This window comes from Sceloporus occidentalis, unplaced genomic scaffold (assembly GCF_023333645.1).
Source record: "Sceloporus occidentalis isolate IW3139 unplaced genomic scaffold, rSceOcc1.0.p SCAF_64, whole genome shotgun sequence".
NCBI lineage: Eukaryota > Metazoa > Chordata > Lepidosauria > Squamata > Phrynosomatidae > Sceloporus > Sceloporus occidentalis.
In genome coordinates, this window is record NW_028317044.1 from 907597 (window position 1) to 932489 (window position 24893).

Genomic DNA, 24893 nt, shown 5'->3' on the forward strand with positions numbered 1-24893 from the left:
GAAACATATGCTGATGCCACCCTGCAGAATTAATGAAGTTGGACACTTCCCATGGAATCCTGGGACTTATAGTTTGTGGCAACACCATCATCCTCTGACGGAGGAGGCTACAGAGCTCGCCAAACTGCAAATCCCAGAACTCCATAGCATTGGCCTGCAAATGTGAAGGGACAACAGTAACTGAACATTTTTGACACTGTGGAAAAAACTTTTAATTTCTTATGGGTCACTGATCATGAAAGGAACAGATAGACCCATCCGAGGCCAAACTCACCTGTTCCAGGGAGGACACCTCCAGGGAAGACACCTGGGATCCCGACGCCAGGTATCCCGACTCCTGCCAAAGGAAGAACACAGCAGGGATGGCCCAGTGTCATTTTCTAGCCAACCCCTTCCTCCGTCCTTCTTCCAATTCCAGGAAGAAAGCAATGGCAGATGCCTACAGCATTGTGACATAGCTGGGAATTGGCTTGCTATCTACTGGGAGCATCCAAGTTGGTGTCCGCCAAGAAGAGCATCCCCAGCAGGGAGTCCTCCACCCTTTTTGGAAGGCATCCAGAGAAGGAGACCTCACCAAGTCTCTCGTCATTTGGTTCCGTTTAGTGTCAAGAAGTCCTTTCTAAGGCGCAGACGAAATCTACGCTCCTGTAACTTCGTACCATTAGAGCAGAAGACAACAAGCCTGTCTTCTCTTCCCAGTGACAGCCCTTCAGCTGATCCTATCGTTCCATGATTCAATATTGAAAGTGAAATCATGTCACCACCCTTCTCTTCCCCAAACCGAACATGGCCAGCGTCTCCAACGTTTCCTCACACGTTTCGTTCTCCATACTTCTTATCACCGTTGTTGCCCTTCTCTGAACTCATACCAACTTGTCTATATCCTTCTTTTTATTTTAACCGTTGGCATTGTCATTTAAATCTCATATCTTATTTACAGTACTTCCATCATTCCATTAGTAACCAACACCTTTTTCCTGTGTCTGTTCTCTTTCCTTATGTGCTCCGATCCGAAACAAATAAGTAGGTAGCCCTACCTATTTTTGCCTTTTACATATATTTGTCTTCTTTCAGGCTGATTTACACTGAACCTCCTTTTGTTTCCCTTGCCAGACCATTTCCACATTTCCTTACAATCATCTGTTACCGGAGACCATTCCTTGTCTACTTTCTCTAAATCTTTCTGATTTATTAAAGCTGTTATTCTGTCCATTTCTTTCATCTCAGTCAGTTTCTTAAAAGGATCCACCTGGAAGCGAACACAGTATTGCAGATGAGGCCTGACCAGCCCTGAATATAGTAGGACCGCTCTTCCCTCGACTTGAAAACTACGCTTCGACGAATGCAAGCTAAAATAGCGTTGGTTTTGCCGCAGCGTCACACGGCTGGCTCATATTCAATTTATGATCAACGATAACCCCAAAGTCCTTACTCCCACTGAGATTAGATCCATTCAAGTTTAGCGACAGATCATCATTGATCCCATGGGCCTCCTCTTGTAGGGCCGCACCAAGGAAAGTAAGGTCCATGCTTTCTTTCTGAGAAAGAAAGTTGGGAGGTCTCATTTTTGAACTTGAAATCCATTCTATGGAGAAAAATGGGGACTTACCAGGGATTTTCCCAGGCTTGGCCCCAACGCCGGTTCCTGGTTGCACCCCGGTTTGTGGGATCACTCCGCCTGGAGGAAGGGAGAAGGAGAAAGAAAGGGGCATTGGCACAGCGGAGATTTCCAATGCATGTTTCATCACATCCAGAGCCCAGGGGGGAGGAGGTAGAGGCAGGGAGCATCTTCAGAGGAGGATCCCCCAAAAGGGCTCCTTTGTCCAAGTTCACCATTGAGCAACTGCAGAGCCAAGAGAGCAGCCAAGAGTTGCAAAATCTTTGCATGGTTCCTTTTCTGGTTCCAACCACAAACAGCAACCAACAGGGAGACTCCTGGAGCTTCGCAGGGAGTGCAAGCTGACAGGCTTCATGCATGTGATTATTGCAAGCAGCAACAACAAGTTGAAAAGGGATCTTGTAACTGTACTAAAAGTTCTCTTTGCATACTGATTCTCTAGACTAACACAGCAATATCTTTTGCATTCTAACAACAAGAGTTTGGGACCAGCATTGATTTCAGATTCTAGGGATCAGTTTGTTGGATAATGGGCATGCTATAAGTAGTCTACTTATTATTATTATTATTATTATTATTATTATTATTAAGCTTTATTTATATAGTGCTGTAAATTTACACATATATATTTACATATAAGTGTGTAATGCAAATTGCTGCATATTTTCGAAGGCACTTGTCATCCTGTTCCTGTGCAAACTGCAACCGTTTGCCGTTCCTCTGTAAAAATGCGCAGCCAAGCGAATCTGTGCAAAGCAGGCAGAAGCCACAGGTTTGAGAATGCACATTATTGCAGATACTCCAATAAAATAGTGAGTAACATACCTCCTGGCACGCCAACACCGCCTCCAGGAACGCCAACGCCAACCCCAGGGAGGCCACCTCCGCCGGCGCCAGGTACACCAAGCCCAGCACCTGGTTCAAGAGAGACAACATAAAATGGCTGTTGTTAATGTCTGGAATGCATTTACACTGTAGAAATAATGCAGCTTGACACTACTTTAGCTGCCAGGGCTCCATCCTGGAGCATGCTCAGATTTGTAGTTTGGTGAGCATGCTTTGAAAGAGAGGACTAAAAGTCTCATAAAACTGCAAATCCCAGGATTACATATGATGGAGTGACAGCACTTAAAGTAGCGTCAAACTGCATTATTGCTACAATGTAGATGCATCCAAGGACTCCAGACATGGCAGGGGCCATGCTCACTGTGTCAGCAATAACAGGAACGCACCTGCTTTGGCGGCGGCTTTATAAGCCGCAGCCGCCGCGGCAGAGGTCCCGGCGCCTGGATAGACCCCTCCTGGATAAGCTCCTCCTGGATAAAGTCCACCTGAGAGAAAGAAGGAAAAGGGTCCTCAGTGGCTCAGTTGCTTGGAATCGATTTCTTGCAGCAAGTACCAAGCAGGGAGCAATAAGCTTGCAACGTTTTGTAAAAACCCTCCTCAGCCTCCGCAGTGTCTTCCTTACCTAGTCCTGCTCCAGCACCTCCGACCCCTGAAGGAGAGAAAAGAGAGCGCATCAAAACGAAGGAAGGTGAATGAAGACTATGTAAAGAGAATGCGTATGCTTGATTATATAGTATATGTTATATATTTGTATGTCTAAATAAAATGTATAATTAAAAAAAATGTGATGCTAATGTGTGCGTGTTTTATGTGCCTTCAAGTTGTTTTGGATTTACGGCAACCCGAAGGGGAACCTATTGCAGGGCCATATCTGTTCAGAGGCGGGTTTACCATCGCCATCCAACTTGCCCAAAGTCGCCCAGTGGGTCCCCATGGCCGAGCCAGGGTTCCAACCCTTGTCCCCCGGTGTCCTTGTCCAACACCCAAACCCTGTTTTAGTGGTCACAAATTTAAACAAAATGTGGAAGGAGGGCTTGAAACGGGTGGGAAGACCACTGACCTGGTTTCGGAGGTTTGGCTCCTGCGCCTAATCCTGGTAGGAAGGGAAAATGTGGAATAAGGTCAAACAAGAGAAGGCCTCCGAGGAGAACCGCGAGCACAATTTCCTCGACGAGAGCAGAATTCTCTTTCTATGGCAACCCAGGACCAACTGGGTCCAATGTTTTCTTTCTACAGGAGTGGTCCAGATGTGAGCCTTTAATCCGACATGAGTGCCATTGGTGCCATGAGTGCCATTTGGTGACGGCTGTTGACTCCCATGTCGGTCGGGCACTGAACCCACTCCAGAAAATACCATGTTTTAATCCACTCCAGAAAACTAACCCAAACCAGAAGTGGATTCAGTGTCCTGCTGACATGGGACCTGCCAACCACTAGAATGGCCTTCCTCTCCAGCGCATGGTACCTAATGATTTCCTTCATACGGTTCTGCAATATACGACGCCTGAGGCCCGTCTTTTTGTTATCTTACCCTGGCGACTGTGCCTTAGGGTTTGGGACCATTTGCCCTGGTAGAATTGGTTGCTTAAGGGCTTGACGCTAACTTTGGCTTGCAAGAGGATGCTGGAATCCATCAAGCCAAGGATTGGAGCCTTCTCCTCTGCAACATCCCTTTGTGGCCAATAAAGCCTATCCGATAGCAGAGGCAGGGGTCAGTTTTTAGTACCAAATGGCGGCTCATTCCAAGCCCATAACAATAGTGGGAAACGTTATTTAAAATAACGAAAACACGGCCGTCTTATTAGGACTCACCTCTAACTCCAGATCGCTTTCGGGCGAATGAAAGAGCCTCGCTCCCAAGGCAAATGACTCATTCTCTTTTGGCCTCCTCTGCCTTGGACAATTTTATTTCCAATGACGCTCTCTCCTTTTACTTAGAACAGATACGAAGCGAAGGGGATGGCAATTGCTCAGGCTCCCCGCGGATATGATGATGATGATGATGATGATTTAAAGTAACAATAAAAATTGGCGTTTGGTTGGCTATGCTCCAGTCCTTGGGCACCGAGGCTGGGTTTTTGGGAAACGGCGCATATTTTACTTGGAAGATCAGCCCTTTCGCGTCGGAGGACTTTAAGAACCCTCAGATGGATACCATCTGTTTTTATTCTCTGGTTAGCCATGAAAGCATATGCCTGAAGTGTTGCGTGAAGAAAGGGAGGAAAGAAAGGAGGGCGAAACCCACTTCGGACTTTGATAACGGGTAAAAATAATAGGCATTAAAATACTATTTGGCTACATCTGCACCGTGGAAATAATGTGGTTTGATGCCACTTGAACTGCCATAGCTTACTGGTGTGGAATACTGGGATTTGTAGTTTGCTGGGGCAACAGAGCCTCTCTGATGGAGAAGGCTAAATAATAAGAATAAGAATAAGAATAATAATAAGTTTTATTTATATCCTGCCTCTCCAAAGGCTTGCAAAAGTACAAATCCCAGAAGTTGATAGCGGTGTCGGAATGGCATTATTCCAACTCCATTATTATGTCAATGGGGAAGAAAATGCAAATGTTATTTAAAATGAATTGAGAAAAGTGTTCACTTTGAATAAAATGCAGGGGAAAAATAAACATTTCCTCATGAGAAAAGGAAGAAGGGAATCCTTACAAGCAAACCAGCAACAAATGGAAAGGCCCTGGAAAGTGGAGCAAGGAGGAACCCAACACAGTAAGTCAGAACTTGCAGGGAATAAAATTACTTTGGAGATTACTACAACTCTCAGAAAACCCCCAGTTTCACAACAGCTGGATTCTGGAGGTTGTAGTGGAGGTTTTCCTCCATGTTTGGAGAAGTACATTCATCCCATGGAGGACTCACCTGCGCCGCCCAATCCGGTCCCGACTCCGCCAACGCCAGTGCCTGCGGAGGAGAGGAACATCTCACTTTGGGGCCTTTGCCAAGAGCGCCAGCTTTCTTGTTCTGCCCAACTGAGACCGCCCAAACCATCAGCAAGCCCAACGGAGGAGTGGCATCTGGGGGTCTCTCCTGCGGGTGATGACTTTGCGCCAGGCCATGGCCGGCTTGCAAAGCGATAGGGTTCAGCACCTTGGAAACCTCCATTAAATCTTAGACTAACTGCTCCAAGAGCCTTGTGGCAGTGAATTCCACCGATTAACAACCAAATCATGCAACCAGGGCCTCATTCCCACTACCTTTTAAATCAGATTGTGAATCGGTTTGAACCGGTTCAAGCGACCCTGGTTCCCACTTAATCCAAATCGCTGAATGAGGCCCAAGAAGTGTTTTCTTCTTGTCCGTCCAAAATCTACCCGTCCATCCGAAATCCACCAAGTGATCCTGAGCCTTTGGGGATCAGGAGACCAACACTCTGGCATGCTTTATCTGAAACCTGATCTCATGCGTGTCAGGGGGCATTCTTCCATTCCTTTGACCCCCCATGCGCTTACCTGGACCGCCGAGTCCGGCGCCAAGTCCCCCCAGGCCTCCCACGCCAGCCGCTCCTGAGGAGAGTGGCAAAGTCTCAGTAGGGCTGGGAGAAGGGAGAAAGGAGGACCCAGCAAGGGCTGGAAGCTGCCATGTCAATGGGGCGGCCAATCCGTTCCGGATTTTAGTGTGGGACATCTCCAAGGTGCCGAACCCTGTTTCTAAATAGGTTCGGCGCCTTGGAGAGCACCAATGCAAAGCTAACCAGAACCTGGCCAAAATTGCTTTTTTTAGGTTATGGTTGTGGTGGCGGGTAGTTCCCATGGCTAAACGCCAAAGGAGTTATCCAAGGCTGGGATACAAAACCATCATACCAGCATCCCTAGTGGTGGTTGCGACTCTTACCAGGGTAGAAGCCTGTTCCAGGAACCCCGACTCCTGCACCTGGGACCCCTGGAAGTGAACAAAAGGAGACAGAATCAGAATATTTTACTCCTAGGGGGAGTCCTTGTCCTTATTTATACTTGTCCTTATTTATACCACCGCTTTTCCTCCAAGGAGTTGAAGCTGGCTTGCGTTGCATGGCTCTCCTCCTCCATAGAGTTGTGCTGGAGAACCTAGACCTTCCTAAAGAAATCACTTGTGGGTCCTACAGCATGCCTCTATGGTCAACCTCTTGCTGGGGAGGGTGGGATATTGGGACATGGGATTGTATGAGATTTCAACTTGTAAGCTGCCCCGATTGTCACTGACAGAGAGGCGGGCTATAAATAATATTATTTATTTATTTATTTATTTATTTATTTATTAGCTGTTGACCACAGAGTTGCACTGGAGAACCTGGAGATCCTTAGAGAAGTGTTCTCTTAGGTAAAAAGAATATCCGCTTGGATTCCAAGTGATTAAGCGGAATAATAATAATAATAATTATTATTATTATTATTATTAGTGGGTTTTTTTTATCTGCTATTTCCCCACATTCATGGGGGTCCATATATATGGTGGGACCACAGTATACTGTTCATATTTGCACACCATGGATGCTTGAATGCGTGGATAAAGGTCCCATGGATATGGCAGTCCAGATGTACTTGGTTGGCAGACCGCCACTGAATACTGCAGATTCTATTTCAGAGGAAGGAACTGGCAAAACCACCTCTGCAGATTCCTTGCTTCGAAAAACCCTATGAAACCCATGGGTTTGCTGTAAGTCAACAGTGTGACTTGAATATGTGCATGTGCACGCACACACAGAGCACCCCTTCGGCCCTCTTGCCTGGATGCAACATGCGCATGGACGTCTGCACCCCCAAACCCGCTCTGGCCTGCCCTGGCAACTTGGGTTTGCTTAATGTTCAGCAGCTTCTTGGCTTCCCCAGATGGATCTCTGCTTCGCGTCCGACCATATGGGCCGATTGTGCAACCGAAGGACACTTCTGGCGCGGTTGAGGAGCATGCATGTTTCGACATGCGGCCCCAGCTTCCCATTGCCTCCAACGTGCCTTCATGGCTTCTTTCCTCTTAAATAAACACTTGCGTTTCAGACTAAGACGACACAGGGACCAACTATTTTTCTATGGAAGAGGAGATGTCGGCGCAGCCAAGGAACCAAATCCCGCAGAAATGACTCTTCGCTCCATTACTCATTATTGTGCCGGGACTGCATGAGGTTTTCTTCAATGTTGTGAAATTTCTAGGGAACACTTCATTCGTCCAATAAGGCTGGCCAGAGTTCCCCAAAGGATTGTGGCGACAAGCGCATATGTGACAATGGGAATGGGTTCTGGGCTTTTGGAGTCCCCCAATTTCTGGATGTATTTTGGAATCGGTTCAGGGTTCATCACCCTGGAAAGCAATTCCAAACCTTGAATTACAAACTAGGCCATTCCCTCGACATCTCAAAGGACAGAAGTCAATACAATGCATAACTAACTCAAGTCTTCTGAAGAAACTTGCTGGGAAAACCCTGCAATAGTGCCATCTTAGTGTCGCCATAAGTTAGAAATGACTTAAAGGCACACAACACAGAAACATGCATTGGTGATGATATTTGGAGGAAAGGGAGCATTTGTTGTCCTTGTGGGAGCAGGTCACTCTCCGGTTGTGGCATAGGTGACCATCAGAGCATGCATGCCATTATGGCAACATGTTCCTCTTCCCTCCCCATAAGCACATCCTTTTTGTGAGCATTACCAGATTGCAAACTTGTTCTGAAAGATTCGTCTCTCTGCACCTTGTTGTTTGGATCCCTTGGACGGCTTCCCGACCGCCTGCCCTGGAGAGGCTTTGAAGCCGCGCATGTTAACAGAGGAACGCTTAGCAATTTCTTGGAAGACAACGGCAGGGCTGAGGAATGCTTAAACAAATAGTTTAATCGCAAGCGGATCTGGTTGTACTTAACCAGAGATCCCTGTGACTCAGCTGCATTTCCTAGCTGGTTATGGAGAGAGAGGAGAGAGGCTGGGAAGAGGCTGCCTTCGGGCATCCATGTACCTCCATTGCTCCACATCGCGCATTCACAGATAAACTGTCCCTCCGACACAGGGCAAAACAGTGGTAGATTCTACTAGTCTACGAAAGCTCATGCTGCTAATGTCTCTGTTTCAGTGAGTCTCAATGGGGCTACAAGATCTCTCTACATACTGCTTCTACAGACTTACACGGCTACATTTTTCAATTCAGGGCGGTAAGGCATGCATCCCATCAGTATGCACAAAATGTGCCTTCAAGTTCCAGAATGCAGAAGCAGGGTTGAGCATGCAGCGCCATTGCGCATTTGCAACGGGGTGCGGTGACAGCGGACAGAGAGGAGATGCTCTGCTTTCGCCACCCGCTTCCTTGCAAAGAAATGCATCCTCTATAGAAAGACGCAGCCATTCAGGGTGGCAAGGCATGCCTGTTTCGCATCCATTTCCTTCCCCAATAGCCAAGGGATTGTGGGTGAGATGGAAGATTAAGTGTTACCACCTGAAAAAATCTCTGCTAAAACAGAGAAAGTTGAAGAGAGAGAGAAAGAGAGGGAGGGAAGGAGGGAGGAAAGAGGCAGCTGATGCATAGATCAGTTTGTGTTTCTGTGTATGTGTCATTCATATATATATATATATGGTTTTCTTCTCTCTCTTGACCAGTATAACTATCTCCCAAGTGTCCCAAAACCTGCTTCCAAGACTCCGACATTCCTGCATAATTGGCTCATGGATGGCGGCCAAAGCGAAGTCGACGCAAGCCAGAAATCTCCCCCCGGACGCCTGAGATTGAGAAACCGACTGGATGGCTGGTCGGATGCGGGATTGAGAAACACCAACAAAGGATGACAAAATCGACGCCAGGACACACAAGACAACAAGAAGCAGGGCGGCAGGGAGAAGAAGAGGATAGAAGGAGAAAGAAGGAGAGGAGAGGAGAAGCCGGGGATGCTTCGATGGAGAGTTCCTGCATGGCAGAATAAGGTTGGACTGGATAGCCCTTAGGGTTTCTTCCAACTCTATGATTCTATGGTTAAATGCCCAGAGTGGGGATGGTTAGGTAGAATGACATACAAAAACCATATGACACCAGTCTAACTGGCCTTACAAAGAACCCTCCTGCGGACATAGTTTTGGCTCATTTTTGAACTATGCTAACTCTTTGACTCAAAGCATTCCCAACAAACGGGAAGCCTTGTTTCCACTTTGCACAAAATGGTTTAAAACACTGCACAAAATTACCTTTCGGGCGAAGTGTGCAAAGCGTACATGATTTATAGTTTGGTAAGCCAGGGTCTGAGAGCTGGCTCAAGCATGGAAACCCGCTGGGTGACCTTTAGCAAGTCCCGCTCTCAGAGGAAGGCAAAACCTTGTTGAGGAAACCTAAGCTGGAAATGACTTGAAGACACGCAACAGACACATACAAAGAAGTCTTTGGAAATGCCCAGTCGGCATTAGAAGTGCCCAAGGTGCATTGCAAGGGCCGAATGAGCATCGTAAATTTTCAATGCACACCAGAAAGACCCAATTTAATAGAAGTGCTCAATATACATAGATGGAGCAAGCTTGTTTTCTGCTGCTCCAGAGAGTAGGACCAGGAGCAATGGATGCAAGCGATGGGAAAAGAGATCCCACCTCAACGTTAGGAGGAGCTTCATGATGGAAAGAGCTTTTAGAAGAGAAGGTTAAGAGCTGACATGATAGCACTATTTAAATATTTGCAGGGTTGTCATGTTGGGGATGGAGCAAGCTTGTTTTCTGCTGCTCCAGAGAATGGGACATGGAGCAATGGATTCAAGCTAGAGTAAAAGAGATTCCACATAAATATTAGGAAGAACCTCCTGACAGTAAGACAGTGGAAGATGCTGCCTTGGATGGTTGGCGGAGTCTCCTTCTTTGGAGGTTTCCAAGCAGGGCCGTTAAAGTTTGGACTGAAACCGGAAGCGGATGTACCACCTCTTCTAGTATGGGTCACCACAGGGTCCATGAAAGCATACCATTTGCCCTCTAACAAATGAATACCATTCGAAAAACCCACTGTTACTCATTCAGGTGCCACAGAATAATCTGTCTGCCCTTCTTTGAGTTAATGTCCAGGCGCATGGGCAGAGTGTGTTGGCACCATGAATAAGCAAATGCAGCCATCTTCCTATGCTAGGGATAAGGGATACATCCCACATCCCTCCTGGCTCAGATTAGTGGATTCGAACATGAAGTCACACCAACTGTTCAGGATCTCTGGCACCAAGCGCAAAACCGTCCCAAGCTCCACACAGTTGGCAAAAACCAAGGAAGCACCAACTCTTTGCTGGTCTGCATCATTTCTAGGCAGAGAAAAGGGGACCCAAATGTAACCAGCTAGAACCACATTTTCTCCAGGCTAAACATGCCCAGCTTCCTAAGCCGTTCCTCATAGGGCTTGACGGTTTCCAGACCTTCCACCATTTTTGGTCGCCTTCCTCTGGATACCTTCCAGCTTGTCCACATCCTTCTCGAATCGTGATGCCCACAACTGGACGCAGCCTTCCAGTGGCACACACTGAGCTTGGAAATCAGGGACCATATTTCCCAGACTCCCCCAGCTAGCCCTTTCACCAAGCTTTGTACATGACTTGTGGTGGCGGTGGTTGTATTTGAGACGAGAGGTAGCCCACATCTGGCTCCAGATTGGTGAGGAAGCGAGGAATATCTTGGGGTCGACCGAGTTCTGACCCGACTTCAACCGTGTCCCTTTGGAATCGGCATCCAGGGTTGCTCTGACAGTTGCAAACAGAGATGGAGATAGAGCCAGGAGACACTAGCGACAAGAAAACCATAACAGAAAAATCTGTTTGGCTGGAGAATGTGTTCCCCCTCCTTTCCTTTTTTCTAAAGGTGATCCTGTCAAGGCATTCCATCCATCCGCAATCTCTCTCTCCGCAGGGATTAGGAAGCTGCTGACAGACATAACAAATCCTGAAACGTCTGCCATTTGGATTCCTATCCCTGCCACGTTCTCCTTGCATCGATGCGCGGCAGACGCAGGAGCGTTTGTCCTTTTGGCGTGGAGCATTGGAAGGACATGAGTCGAGCCCGGAAGGTAGCGGGACGTCGGCGTGGGTTGGGGTGGTGTCTCAATGGGTCCATGAATAGCCATGCCTCAAACCCTCCAACAAAGATGCTCCTTTGTACAAAGTCTTTGCATGTTCCCCAGTCTAGCCCTCCTTATCCTCTGTCTAGCTGGAAGGTTTTTGGGCAGCATCGCCGTCGGGAGGGATTTTGAAGGATGGATGAAGAAGGACAGACTTTTACCGTCGAGTTGCAGTGCTTTTCAACAACAAACAAAGCAAAAGAAGGAGGAGGAGGAGGTTGGAAAGTCATCCCCTAGACCTACTCCAGTTGCGCACCTCTCTGCTAAACCTGTTTCCTGAGCTGCGGACCCTGCAACGCTCAACACTGTTTGCAAGGTCAATCTCTGCTCAAGTGCAAAACCACATGGCGCTTCCATTTCCCGGGGATTAGGAGCATGACATGCAACAGGAGGCAGGGTGCGCTTTGAGCCCAGGGCTTGGCTGGTGTTGGAGAAGAATGGGCCCCAAAAGAGACATCAGTCATCGGTGGGGCTCCCAGTAAACGCCTGTCAATGGAGACAAGGCCCCCTTTGGCAGTTATGCTGCTCTCCAATGCGCTTTCCTTCCTAACCCCTTTCTTTCTCTATCCCTCTTTCTAACTCTCTTTTCTTCCTTTATATCAATATATCTCACATTTCTCTGATAATTTTTTTTATTACAGAAGTGATTCTAGATCTTTTAGCCTATTAATCTGTAGCATGGAGCCATGGCAGTCAAAATACCAAGCTGCGTCATTTCTAATGCACCCTCGCTCTGTTACTCCTTCTCCAATCCCCCCATCTCCAACTCTTTCCACTTCTCTCCTCCTCTCTTCTTCGTTCCCTCTCTCCTTCTCTCTCTCTCTCCTTTCTTTCTTTCATTCCCCCTCTCTCACTCTATCTCTTTCTCTCTTCCCTTGCAGAATGGGCAGCGACAATGTGCAATTCCAGGAAGAGCGGAGACTTGGCGAGCCGATGGGCCCTGGCAGGCGCATCGACCGATTTATATGTGTTTATCGTTCAACTCGCCTCCTGCGTCTGGGCCGAGAGAGAGAGAGAGAGACTGGCCACCGGCCACCGGAGCAAGGTTCTGCAGAAACCCAAAAGCCCAAGCTTTGAGTAAGCAAACCTGGAGGTTCATGAGAAGGGAGCAGAGGAGCTCACCCCAAATACAACTTGTGTCACTTTAAGGCAACACTCCCCCAGTTTTCCACTTTGGAACGTACTGTGTATACTCATGTATAAGTCTAGAAATGTAGGTCAAAAAGTTGATCCAAAAATCCCGAGTCAACTTAGCTGCGGGTCAATGCAAGCCCTGTATCTTAACTCTTATTTAAAAGAAGGAACCATCTCCTGGTGAAAAGCAAGAGTATAATCTGTCCTGGAAGCACCGATCCCCTCTATCCTCTCATCCATCCAGTCTTAAGACTAAGCACAAAGAGCTATGTCTGCTGGAGTTTTCTAAGATCTTTAACATTGTTTTGCTTTGCTTCGTCCTTTAGATCCTTTGCTATGTGCCTCTAAATTTTACCCTCAACTTATCCGCGGGTCATAGCAAAATCCATAATTTTGGCCCCAAAACTTGCCCTCGACTTATACATAAGGTCAACTTATAGTCGAGTAGATACGGTATATGCAAACTCTGTTACCCTTCCACAGTCACGTCTTGATTTTTGCAATGGAGTTCTCCATATATGAGGGGTAATCCCATATGTTGGCCCCAAATAGAGTGTTACTGTGTGCTTTCAAGGCATTTCCGATCATGACTACGTAACATCACGAATATGGAACAATTCTTGTTTGTCGTGGGCCTTCAAGTTGTTTCCGACTTATGGCGACCCTGAGGCGAACGTATGCTGGGGTTTTCTTGGCGAGTTTCTTCAGAAGGGTTTGCCATTGCCATCCTCTGAGGCTGAGAGAGCGGGACTTGCACAAGGTCGCCCCATTGGCTTCATGGCCAAGCTGGGAATCAAACCCTAGTACCCAGAGTCATAGTCCGACGCTTAAACTACTACGCCAAGCTGGCTGTCCCCAAGAAGAGTAGATCCACTGAATCCATTGTGGAATAGTGAATGGATGACACTTGCGCAAATCCTATTGATTCAGTCAGGCTTCAGTCAGGACTAACAATAGGGTTTGGTACAATCGCATCCCAAATCCACAAACCTGTGATACCGAGTCAAATGCACAACGCACATGTTGCAAGCTCAGATCTCTCGGATTACTGAGGATGAGCTATAAAGTTATTAGGATGCAAAAACTCTTGTCTGCCATAATAAATTACAGGCCACTTTGGAAGCTAGGCCAAAGGGAAAGCTCCCAGATATCATCACAGTCGGTGGGAAATGAAGGCTGGAAAGGAGCAAAACAGAGTTTAGGGGTTATTTTACGAAACTCATCAGGATGCACCCAGATTGCAGAAATAATCCAGCTTCACACTGCTTTAACCGGGTGAGTGGAAACCAAAGGTTGGAAAGGAGGAAAACAGAGTCTGCCTTGCCTAAGAAAACCCTACAAAATCCATGGGGTCTCAAGGGCTCAATAGTCCGGTTGAAGGTACCAACACACACAAAGGAATCAAATCCCATCTGGCCTTGGAAGCTAAGCAGGGCCAGTCACAGTTAGGACTAGGATGGGAGACCAGCAAGGAATCCCAGATGCTGTCGACTATAGGGACTGTTGATTCCTTGCCTAAGAAAACCCTACAAAATTATGGGGTCGCCAGAACGCACCAGGAAAAAAATGGATGGTACAAAACCCCCCCCACATGCTAAATATCCTAAAAGGTACCACGTCCCATCGGATCATGGAAGCCAATAAGGGTCAACCATGGTTAGCCCCAGGATGGGAGAGACCACCAGTGAATCCCAGGCGCTGGAGGCTGCGTTTCATAGGAAGGAACTGGCCAAGTCCCCTTTTGATTGATGACTTGTTTTCTTTCTGCCTTCCCTCCCTTGTTCCATGAAATCTTGCATCCTGAGGATCCCTTGCATAAGAAAACCCCCTGCAATCCATGGGGTCGCCATGAGTCAAAAGGGGACTGGAAGGCCCACGTGCGCATACTCTGGAAGCCAAAACCACGTGAGCCTGAAGCCCAGCTCAGCAAGATCAGAAGCTGAAAGTCCTCCCTAGTGCCAAGGGAAAGGACGGCATGTGGCCACCAGCTTGCATCCCTCCCCACGGAGTTATGCGCCCTCTCAGCCCTGCGCCTTCCACCGCCATCCACTTGGCACTCCATGGCACCCGGAGAAGCTGAGCTTAATCCCCTTGACTTGTGGCAACTCTATCACGGGGTTTTCTTGGCAGGTTTCTTCAGAGGGGGTTTGCCATGGCCATCCTTTGAGGCTGAGAGGGTATGGTCACTCAGTGGCTTCCATGTCCAAGCCAGGATCCCAACTCTGATCTCTGGCATTGCAGTCCAATGCTCAAACTACTATGGTTGCCGCTGGATGGTTACAGAGGAGTTAATATAGGTAACTGTTCTGGATTCACCTTCGCTACAAAGCCATGAAGTTAGTGCCCTTCAACCGTCCCAATTTTGCAAAGAGGTGTCCCGATTAATCCCCTGCCGTCCCATTTATTCAATGGCCATTATAATGTCCTGGCTTCTCTCTCATCCTCTTGCCTTCCCCTTTTTGTCCTCAACTCGCTTCAAGTGCTGCGAGTCGGGTTCAAAAATGCAAAAGCAATTTGTGCTCAAAGCCCAGGGCCAAAGTATAAGGAATTAATTTGCTTTTTTGGGTCTCAATTGGCGTATTCTTCTCCACGTTGCTTTGCTTCTGATACAAGGGGGCAGCTTCGAAAAATGACTTAACGGCTCAAGCGGAGGGTTGCCAAGTTTATTGTCGGCTTAAGCAAACACGCCAACCTCCCATACAATATTTTTTATGGGATCAAGGAGGCAAAGTTCTCTCTGTGTGTGTGTGTGTTTCTTCTCATGTGCAAAGTCTAAATCCTGACACCTTTCCTCGGTTCGAGAACCAAGAATCAGGCCGTAATCTTATCTTGCAGGCCTCTTTGGAACAAAAAGGGGTTTCGCGAGGACGCGGCCTAAAAAAACAACAACCCCGAGGTTGTGATAAAGTGCAAAAGCTAAACAACCGGGGCTTAGTTTCTTCAGCTTGCCGACTCCGAGCGTTGCCAGGTTTATAAACTTTGGAGAGCGATGTGCGACGGAGGAGGGTTTTGGTTTTCTTTTCTGCCCTCCCTCCTTTGTTCCATGCAATCTTTTGCATCCTGTTTTTCCTCCCAGTTGGAAGGACCTCAGGGAGGTTTGCCAGGGGACGATGGAGGTGGCAGTGACGGGCGGCCATTTCTTCCTAGAGATTGGCGTTTGGAGGTAGACTGCACCTACTTTGGGCAAGCCATACTCTCTCAGCCTCAGAGGAAGACAAAGGCAAACCCCCTCTGGACCAAGCAAACCCCTTGATAGGTTTGGCTTATGAAGGCATACAACACAACAACAACAAATGTTTGGTTTTGTTTGTTAATTTGATAGCGGTGTGTTTTCTGTGGCTTATGCATTGATGATAATAAAGGTTGGATGGATGAGAGAGAATCATCATCGCAGCATTTCGCCTTTTCTCAGGTCAGTCCTGGAATAACGTCGGCATTAGCCAAGTCTAAATTCTAGCATGTCACATTTGCAATTGCGACAAGTCGGTGGTCTTGTTCCAAGCTTAGTCATCTCCTCTAGTTTTCTTTCCCCCTCCGGAGTCAAACTCTCCAGCGCTTTCTGCCTTTTCTTCCACTCTTCCAGGCCGCTTGGGTCGTCCGTCCCCCTTTTCTGTACCTCTTCCACTTCTCCAATTTCTCCTTTTCCCTCTCCCTTTTCTTCCTTTGGAGGTGGGGTAACTGGAGCCGATGGAAATGGGATCCTGCCATCTTTCCCCATTCGATTGTCTGCAAATGTCAACTCTTGTGTGTCTTATTTTCGTGTCGCCTTCTTGGTGATTTAGCATTGGCATCTTGATTTTCTGACCTGCCCTCTCTGCTTTTTACCCCTCGGGAGCTTTATTTCGGAGTAAACGCCTTTGAAATAGAGAGTTCTGGATATCGCGGATTGCCAAAGTGACCGATAAATGCGTCCGAGAACGGACCGCACCGGAACACGCCCTAGAAGCCAAAACAACTCAACTGAGGCTATCATACTTTGGACACATCATGAGACAACTTAAGCAAAGGCAAGAATAAGTGGAAGGTAGGAGGAAAAGACTGCATTACAGGTGGATGGACTCCACCAAGGAAGCTATGGCTGCCCTGAGTTTGCAAGACCTGAGCAGCTGTATGAAATTTGGTGAAAGAAGCAGGGTTTGCAAGACCTGGTGCAATAAGAGCATCCTTTGGAGGCCTCTCCTTCAAAGGGTCATTGTAAGATGAAGCTGAATTGATAGCAAACCTTCATGCAAAATAAAGCATGGTCCTCTCCTCCTTTTGAATTCCAGCCCTGTCTCTTCCCAAGTGACCTGCCTTGCCATCTTCCCAATGCAAGTAAAGGATGCAATATTTTGGTTTGGATTGGGACCAGAGCATTTGGAACCAAAGCCATCCCATATAATAATTCTATCAGCCGTTCTTTGCACTATTACTCTACAAACAATTGAATTTGTAGAAATCTGTAAACTATCAGATCTGTCAAATATGTCTAAAACAAGGATGGGAATCCTTCAGCAATCCAGTGACTGCTGGACGACAGATCCCAGCATTCCTCCCAACAGCGATGCTGGCTGGGGTCGATGGGATTTGTAGTCCAGCAGCCTTTGAAGGGCCTCATGGTTCTCATGCCTGGCTAAAGGTATTCAATGCAAACCGTACCTTTTCTAAGCACTTTCACTCCTCTTGTTTTTCAAGGGACGTCCATGCTTTCGTTTTGCGCACAAATGCACAACATTTTGGCCGTTCCGACGTGGCACCGAAAATTAAATGTTCGGATTCTGCAAACTATTCGGAGGGTACAATTAGCCAACGCCACAGAAAGCGGGGAAGGAGAAGATGCAGTTTAACATGGGAAGCAAAGGCAGAATGGACAGCTTAGCCCTCCTCCATCCACCATTTTGGATCGCGCAACCTCTCCCTCCTGGCCACTTTTCCATGCAATTGCTGAGAAGTAGACATTTCTTCTGCAAACCTGGCAAGGAGAAAAGCAAGGGCTTTGGGATCTGAGGGGTTTGAAAGCAATCCTAATCCAACTCTTGTCAGCTCCGAAGTTTCTTTTCCTCGATGGACCCCGAGGAACGATTTGGAAAAGACGCAAACTCTGGACTCCTGATAATTATTGACCAATTTAAAGATGCTGAAGGCCTGCCAAGCGCAGTGTGCATCCTGTTTTCCTAAAGCCATTTGCTTCCCTTCTGTCTTTGGCATGCTTACATGGGAGTAAGTCCAATGGCGCTGTGTGGGAGTTACTAGCAAGTAAACATACAGAGGTAGGGATTGTTTTGTCCTGAGACTTTTTTCCTGTTTACCGATATTTGCAAAAACGCGCAGAAAACTGGGGCCTCGACGCAAGGCCGCAACACAGGTTTCGCCAAGAGCGCACACTCTGGTGTCGAGGCTCTCTCAGACTGTGCTTTGAACCCGCTTCACAGGGTTGTTGTTTGGAGAGCAAAAAAACAGGGAGCAGCAAGACCATTGGGAAGGAATGCAAGATATAAACCTAATAAATATACAGTTTGCCCTCCATAGCCATGGATTCAACTATCCATGCTTTGAAATATATATATATATATATATATATATATATACACACGCACGCACACACACACACAGAGTTCTCCCTCTGTTTTCACGGGGGATCTGTTCCAGACCCCCTCTCAAAAATGGAGGCTCGTGCATAGACTTGAATGGGGCGCACCCCTGTGTGCACGGCCTGGGCATGTGCGCCATTGAAAATGGCGGAGGTTGACCCTCCGCGGATATTCAAGGGCGCGGATCTCAGATCCGCAATTTAGGAGGGGCAACTGTATACACACACACACACACACACACACACACACACTATAAATTACAAAAAGCAAACCTTGATACTGATTTTGCTATAAAGGACACCATTTTGCCACCCCATTCTATATCATGGGACTTGCGCATACATGGATTTTGGTATCCATGGCAGGGTCCTGGAACCAAACCCCAGCGGATACCTAGGGTCCACTGCAATAATAATAATAATAATAATAATAATAATAATAATAATAATAATGTGTCCTTATATTCAATGGGACTTGAGCATCCATGGGTTTTGGAATCTACAAACAAGCCGACTGAGGGCCTGCTGTAATAATAATTGTCAGAATGCGCACACACACAGACACAAAGTCCCCTTTGCATGTCAGGAATTAGGCTGACTTTGTGCATGATTTGAATTCATGTCCTGTTTTCTCACACGCAGACATAATACAGCTAGGCCGAGGAAGCAAATATTCATATAAAGAGGCTTTCCGTTTACACACACAAAAACATTACATGCAAAATGACGGGCCCTTGCAAGTCATTAGGGAATAATTTACTAGCCTCGGTTAGGAACTTGTGGCAGGCGGACACAACCCAGAATTAAGCCTAGTTGGTTTCCAATCTGCCTTCGCCTGGAGGCGATGAGAGTTCGCAGCAAGAGAGTAGGCAAAGAGGTGTTTACAAGCCTTCGTCGTCTCTGTTGTGGCTTTTTCTCGCCCAGGGATTGGAAAGGAGAAACGGCACAATAAAATGTTGGGTCCCTGGGTTTGCAATATGGAAAGAGGCTGGTGAAAAAGAGCAGGCCCCCCAATGCATGGAATATATTTATTTAAATCGTAAGCTGCTTTGAGTTCCTACTTTGGGGGGGAGCAGGATATAGTATATATATATATTTTCTCTAACTTGGGGGCAACTGACTTGGCACCTGCCAAGGATGCCAAAGGATGCGGTTTGTACGCAGCGTTTGAAACACCATCCGGAAGGACTACAAGCAAAGGGTGGCGTCAGGTCATTTTGGAAAGCCTCCCAAAGGATGAACTGGCGTTGCAAGAGAGAGCAAAACACACACACATATTATACTCCACTGAAAACCATTCACACTTTTGGGTTTTTAAGGATCCCAGAATGATGATTTGAGTGTTGGACAGTGACACTTGACCAAGGTTTGAGTCCTTGCTCAGCCATATAAATGCAAGTCACACTCTCTCAGACCAAGACGAAGGCAATGCCAAGCCCCCTCTGAACAAATCTTGTCAAGAAAACCTCACGACAGGGTTGCCAAAAGTCAGATATAAACTTGAAGGCACACAGCAGCAGCGACACAACAGTGCATCTAGTCCATCTGACCTGTTTTGTGGGGAAACATCCGCAGCAGTCATGGGGATGCGCTGTTAGTTGTTGTTGTGTGCCTTCAAATTGTTTCCGACTTATGACAATCGTCATGCAAATATGGGTTTTTCTTGGCAAGAATTGTTCAGAGAAGGTTTGTCATTGCCTTTCCCTGAAGCTCAGAGAGTAGGACTTGCTCACCCAGTGGGTTTCATGGCCGAGCCGGGAATCGAACCAGAATTGTAGTTTGACACTCGAACCGCTAAGCCGTGCTGGCTGTCATGTGCCTTTTACAGCACTGCAAACATCCTGCATCCCAACAACTTCTTGTGCAACATTGTGTTGGGGATATTCTCCCCCCCCCCCCTTTGTACTCACTGGTAGAGTAGATGACCTTAGAGGTCCCTTCCAGCTATGGTCCTGGAGCTACCTTTCCAACCGCCAGAAAGGGCACACATAAATTTCTCCACCTCTCTATCTAGCCACAGACCGGTTGCTCACAGACCAGGAATGTTCCTCCAGAGCGCTCGAGCCAGTAAGCCAAGCCCAATGGCAAAACCCTCCCTAGCAAAGTCTCCGCAAACAAGTCTTCCCTGTCACTCTAAGATGCAATCCATCACTTCTCGGTCAGCCTTATCTGGAGACGGATTCCTCCACTCCGACATATTTTTCTTTGCAACCTTATCACATCCCACTCAACCCCTCTCTCTGAAGCGCTGAGATCTCCAGAGGAAACCACAGTGGAAAACAAGAATACAAAGACTCTCTCAACACTCCCAGGATTGGCTTCCTTGGGACCTAGTGCGGTTGCCACCCATGTCCTAAACCCAAGGGCACAATCTGTTCCAAAAAAACCCATGCCAGTTTCTTAGAACAGGGGTTGTTTCCAAAGAAGGGCCAAGAGAACCCAATAGGAGCAAGACAGATCCGAGAAGAGCAAGCCGTCCGTCCCACTTGCTGAACATTTGGGATCGTGCGTAAGGTTATTGTCTCACCTGGAGTTTACCCTGTCACCATTCTCCTTTGGCTTCAAAACTGGGCAACGTTTCTGCAGTTGCTCATAGGAATGAATGATACTTTATTACGGTCAAAGACCAGCATCAAAACAATACATTAAAGGATAGATAAGTAAAAATAATGCATTAATGATAATACATTAATGTTACATTAAAAAGAACGCAATATAATAATGTGTAAATGGAGTAGTATGCACAACTAACTGTTTTGCTTTTTAGAGGCATGTGTTAAAGCAGGACTCCGAACCCATGGTCACCTCTTTCTCACCCACCTTTGTGCCAGCCCTCGCTCCTTGCGCAAAATAAGCCAGACACAAGCACACACTCATGCACACCTTGATCAGGTAAAGACCAGGTTTCAGTACAAACTCTTGATTAATATTTATTATGGTCACAGACCAACTTGGACTTGGCAGTCCGGTGTCTTGACCACAGGTGCACCAAACCTGGCTAGGCTTGCTCAAGGTACTCCGCACATCTTCTTTTTCAGATACATTCCCACTATTTGCCAGGGCCCTTGGAAACACCTTCCAAGGACCCAGGCTCAGAGAGCTAGGTGCCTTCTCAACCTAGAATCTCCTTCCAAGCTCTGTCCTACAACCTAAACTCATTGTAAGACATGCTTTGGCTTGGAGGTTGTTGTTTTTTAGGTTTGGGGAATGCAACATTAGGAGCTCTTAGTTGGGTGGTTGGCATCACAGTGTGTACCTAGATGGTTTTAGAGAGACACCTTCTAGCAAGGGATGGAGCAGAGAGTGTGGAAGTTTTGGCTCCTGGTGCAATGACCCAGGAGGACAGTCTGCAGAGCTGAAAGAAGGAGCTCTTGCAAAACAGATGATGGGAAGGGGAGAAGGGAAGGCAAGAGGTCAGAAGGTCCTCAGAGGAGGAGAAGATAGTCAGATGGTCAAGGAGATTCAGGAGCAAGTCAACCAACCCCACAGCTAGCTTTCCACCTCCATGGAGGAAGAACATCTAGACCCCAGGGGCTGATCCTTAACAGCTTAGGTTTTCTAGAGCTTCCCTTGTTTTAAGTTTGGGTACTGCAACATCTGTTGGTGGGTGCATCATAGTTGCAACCTCAACCATGGCTTCAGAGGGACACCTTCCTCTGACGGATGAAATTTTTTGAAAACGTTGGTTCCTGGTGCAAGGACCCAGGAGGACAACCTGCATAGAGCTGAAAGAAGGAGCTCTTGCAGAACAGAAGGTGGGAAGGAGAGAAGGGAAGACAAGAGGTCAGAAGGTTCTCAGAGGAGGAGGAGATGGACAAGGAGCTTCCACGGCTGGCCTTGCACTTCCATGGAGGGGGAACATCTAGACCACAGATGCTGTGGTATCCAGACAAGAGAAGTTCTTGACCCTCAACAGCCCAAGTTTTCTAGGACCTCTCTTACCTCCTTGCCACGAAGCCGGGAGGCTGGAGAGCAGGAGGACGAGGAGGACTCCGGGAAGGAGAGAAGAAGTCCACAGCTTGGCCATCTCTCGACAGCAATGCCCCAGTCTGCCGGCGGCTTGAGCGGTTTTATCCCAGCGGTGCAGCTGAACGGTGGCTTCCCAAGATGTTCAGGGCAAAGAAGGGGGGCCTAAAGAGAGGGAGGGAGGGAGAGGGAGGGGAACAGCTCAGGACACGACGTCATTGAGAAAGGGCAAACAAACATGAGTCTTTTTCAAGAGTTTTGGGCTGGCTTCCCTTTTTGCACACACAAAAAAATCTCTCTCTCTTGCGGTCCTTGCTTGCGCTCCAGTCTGGGCAGCCTGGCTTGCCAAAAGTGTGCACAGCTGCCAGGAAAAGGCAGACTTGAGAGAAAGGGGGGGAAAGGAGATGTTTTGAGCGCCCTCTAGCTTGGTACTGCGGTGCTGCCCCCCAAAAAACAGGTACCACTGCATCCCAAATCACCCAAAGAGGGATGCTTTGCGCGGGCCCACCAAAATGCACCATATCCGTCTTGCGTGCGTGCGAAGCGCCACTGGCTTCTTCTTCATCAAGTGAGGGGCTTTTAAAAAACCATGCAGGAGGGGGAAAATAGGACAATGTTAGAAGAGTGGCTTTGGCATCTTTGGCTTTGGCACAATGTTAGTCCCAGGCCTCTGTGGATATTCAAGTCCCATTAAATACAATGGCTTAGCAAAATGGTGTCCCTTATATAAAATCAAGGTTTGCTATTTGGAATTTATACTTTAAAAAAAATATTTTCAAGCCATGGATGCTTGAATCCGTGGGTAAAAAAATCCGTGGATAAGGAGGGCTGACAGGATAGAGTTTTACTGTCGTGGGACTTGAGCATCCACAGATCTCGGCATCCAAGGGAGGGTCCTAGAACCAAACCCAAGCGGATACCAAGGGCCCAGTATATTTCTCCAATGTAGACCCATCCCAATGGTCCAGCCTTCAAATACTTAGAGCTATCATATCACCTTTTAACCTTCTCTTCTCCAGGCTAAACCTACCCAGCTCCTTAAGTCTCCCCTTATAGGGTTTTACGGTTTCCAGACCCTTCGCCATTTTGGTGGCCCTCCTTTGGACACGCTCCAGCTTGGAACATCTTGGTCTAGGTAACAGGTCGCGTTGGCATGGAAGGGAGCGAAAGCTGGACCTAAAGACTAGGAGGATGAATGGCTGGCACCACCCAAGCAAACCGATGGAGGAATGCATGGAGCTCAAGGAAGAAAGTCTGGAGATAACTTATCTGCAAAACAAGTTCCCCCCTCCTTCTTTTGCTTCCAAACAGCTGAGTCTGCGAAGCCGGGCCAACCGGGCCGATGGCCAGCGATTGCTAAAGTTGTTTGCGCTTCGATATCCTACACCTGGACCGGTGCACTGAACTGCAGGAACTGTGCCCTGAAAAGGATGCCGAGCCAAGGAAGAGGGTGCAGGACGCTGCTCCCCTCCATGCCATCCCCAGCTGGGATGCTGGATTATTGTGTACCTTGGTCCAAACACAGACGTGGGCTCGCGCGTTTTGCAAGAGGACAAAGGAAATATCCGATTCCCCCCCTCCGCTCTTGCGGCACATGTCAGACACAAGGATTTACTTGAAACGAATGATTAGGGATCATAGTCCCAGACCTTCTGACCGTTCGCAGACGGAAACAGAGAGACCCGCAGCCAAGAGGGTGCCCAAGACAGCAAATTTTGTTACTGCGGAAGAACGGACCAGCTAGGAAATGCTGCAGCAGTTTGCTCTTGATTCAGCTGACTTGGAAAGTCAAACGTTCTCTGCTAAGTTCACTGAATGCAAACTACCTTTGCAATTTGGGCTCACTTTGCAGCAACTGAAAGAAGCCAGGGACAACGGGGGAAAGCTGGAGGAGAGAGAGAAACCGGGACGTTTTAAAAGCCGCTCAAAAAGTGGGACGGCAGAGGATTAAATGGGGCTTTCCCTGACAAATGCAGACAGATGGAGGATATGCAGTCCCATTTCTCAGATCTGCTTCCTTTAGCATATGCTATCCTTTCCATCTCTCTCTATCGCTCTTCATTTCTTCCAAACAAAACAGTACATGGACTTTTGTTGGAAATTCGGTGTTCTCCGCCTAAGAAAGTTAGATGGTTAGCTTCGCGCATGGAGGGATGTCTTGGATTTCGAGAGAAGTTACTTTCCTGTTGCTAACGGACACATTGTTTTGCAAGCAATTTTCCCCTTTGCACCGTGGATGTTTGGCGTGCAAATTTCTGAGTATATTCAGGTTTCTGTGTGTGCTTTCCACCTCCAGGGATTCGGGGTTTTTTGGACTGGAAAACACTATGGCAATAAACATTGGAAAGTGCTAATTTCAGTGCGCAAAGCTCCCTGTGGCTTGTTTATTGGTTCAGGAGGTGTGAATTAAGGAGGTCCATATATAAAAACTTGGGAGTATGTGAATTCCTGCACCGTTCTTTTACACTTCAGCCATTGCTTTGTACATACAGAAGGTTGTACTGGCATTGACCAGGGGTTCAAATCCCCTGGCCATGGAAACCCACTGGGTAACCACCAAAGTCCTAGTCCAATGCCACGTTGGCAAAATTATGCGTTGCTTTCCTAAAACAAACTGACTGTCCATAGTCCCAATTTCTCATGCGTCCTTATCGCTTTTGCAACGGATGCCATCTCCACCCATTTTGAAGAGATAGTACCTGTCGGCTCCTCTGGCTCCA

The 24893-nt window shown here is 47.5% G+C and overlaps 1 protein-coding gene across 4 annotated transcripts in view; it reads right to left on the reverse strand.

The window, feature by feature from the left end:
• The window catches only part of ELN (elastin), a 39156-nt gene extending 16671 nt beyond the window's left edge, over positions 1 to 22485 (reverse strand). For 2 of the 4 annotated variants that reach the window (XM_089493333.1, XM_089493329.1), the window contains exons 1-10: positions 22150 to 22485; positions 6315 to 6362; positions 5933 to 5986; positions 5343 to 5384; positions 3525 to 3557; positions 3087 to 3113; positions 2851 to 2949; positions 2444 to 2533; positions 1610 to 1678; positions 275 to 337 (exon numbers count right to left, since the gene is read on the reverse strand). In XM_089493333.1, the coding sequence (XP_089349459.1) occupies positions 275 to 337; positions 1610 to 1678; positions 2444 to 2533; positions 2851 to 2949; positions 3087 to 3113; positions 3525 to 3557; positions 5343 to 5384; positions 5933 to 5986; positions 6315 to 6362; positions 22150 to 22234 (610 nt within the window). In that variant the 5' untranslated portion in view covers positions 22235 to 22485. The remainder of the gene's footprint in view (positions 1 to 274; positions 338 to 1609; positions 1679 to 2443; positions 2534 to 2850; positions 2950 to 3086; positions 3114 to 3524; positions 3558 to 5342; positions 5385 to 5932; positions 5987 to 6314; positions 6363 to 22149) is intronic. The other 2 variants (XM_089493331.1, XM_089493330.1) reach the window with 2 other exon arrangements.
• Between the last annotated feature and the right edge of the window lie 2408 nt (positions 22486 to 24893).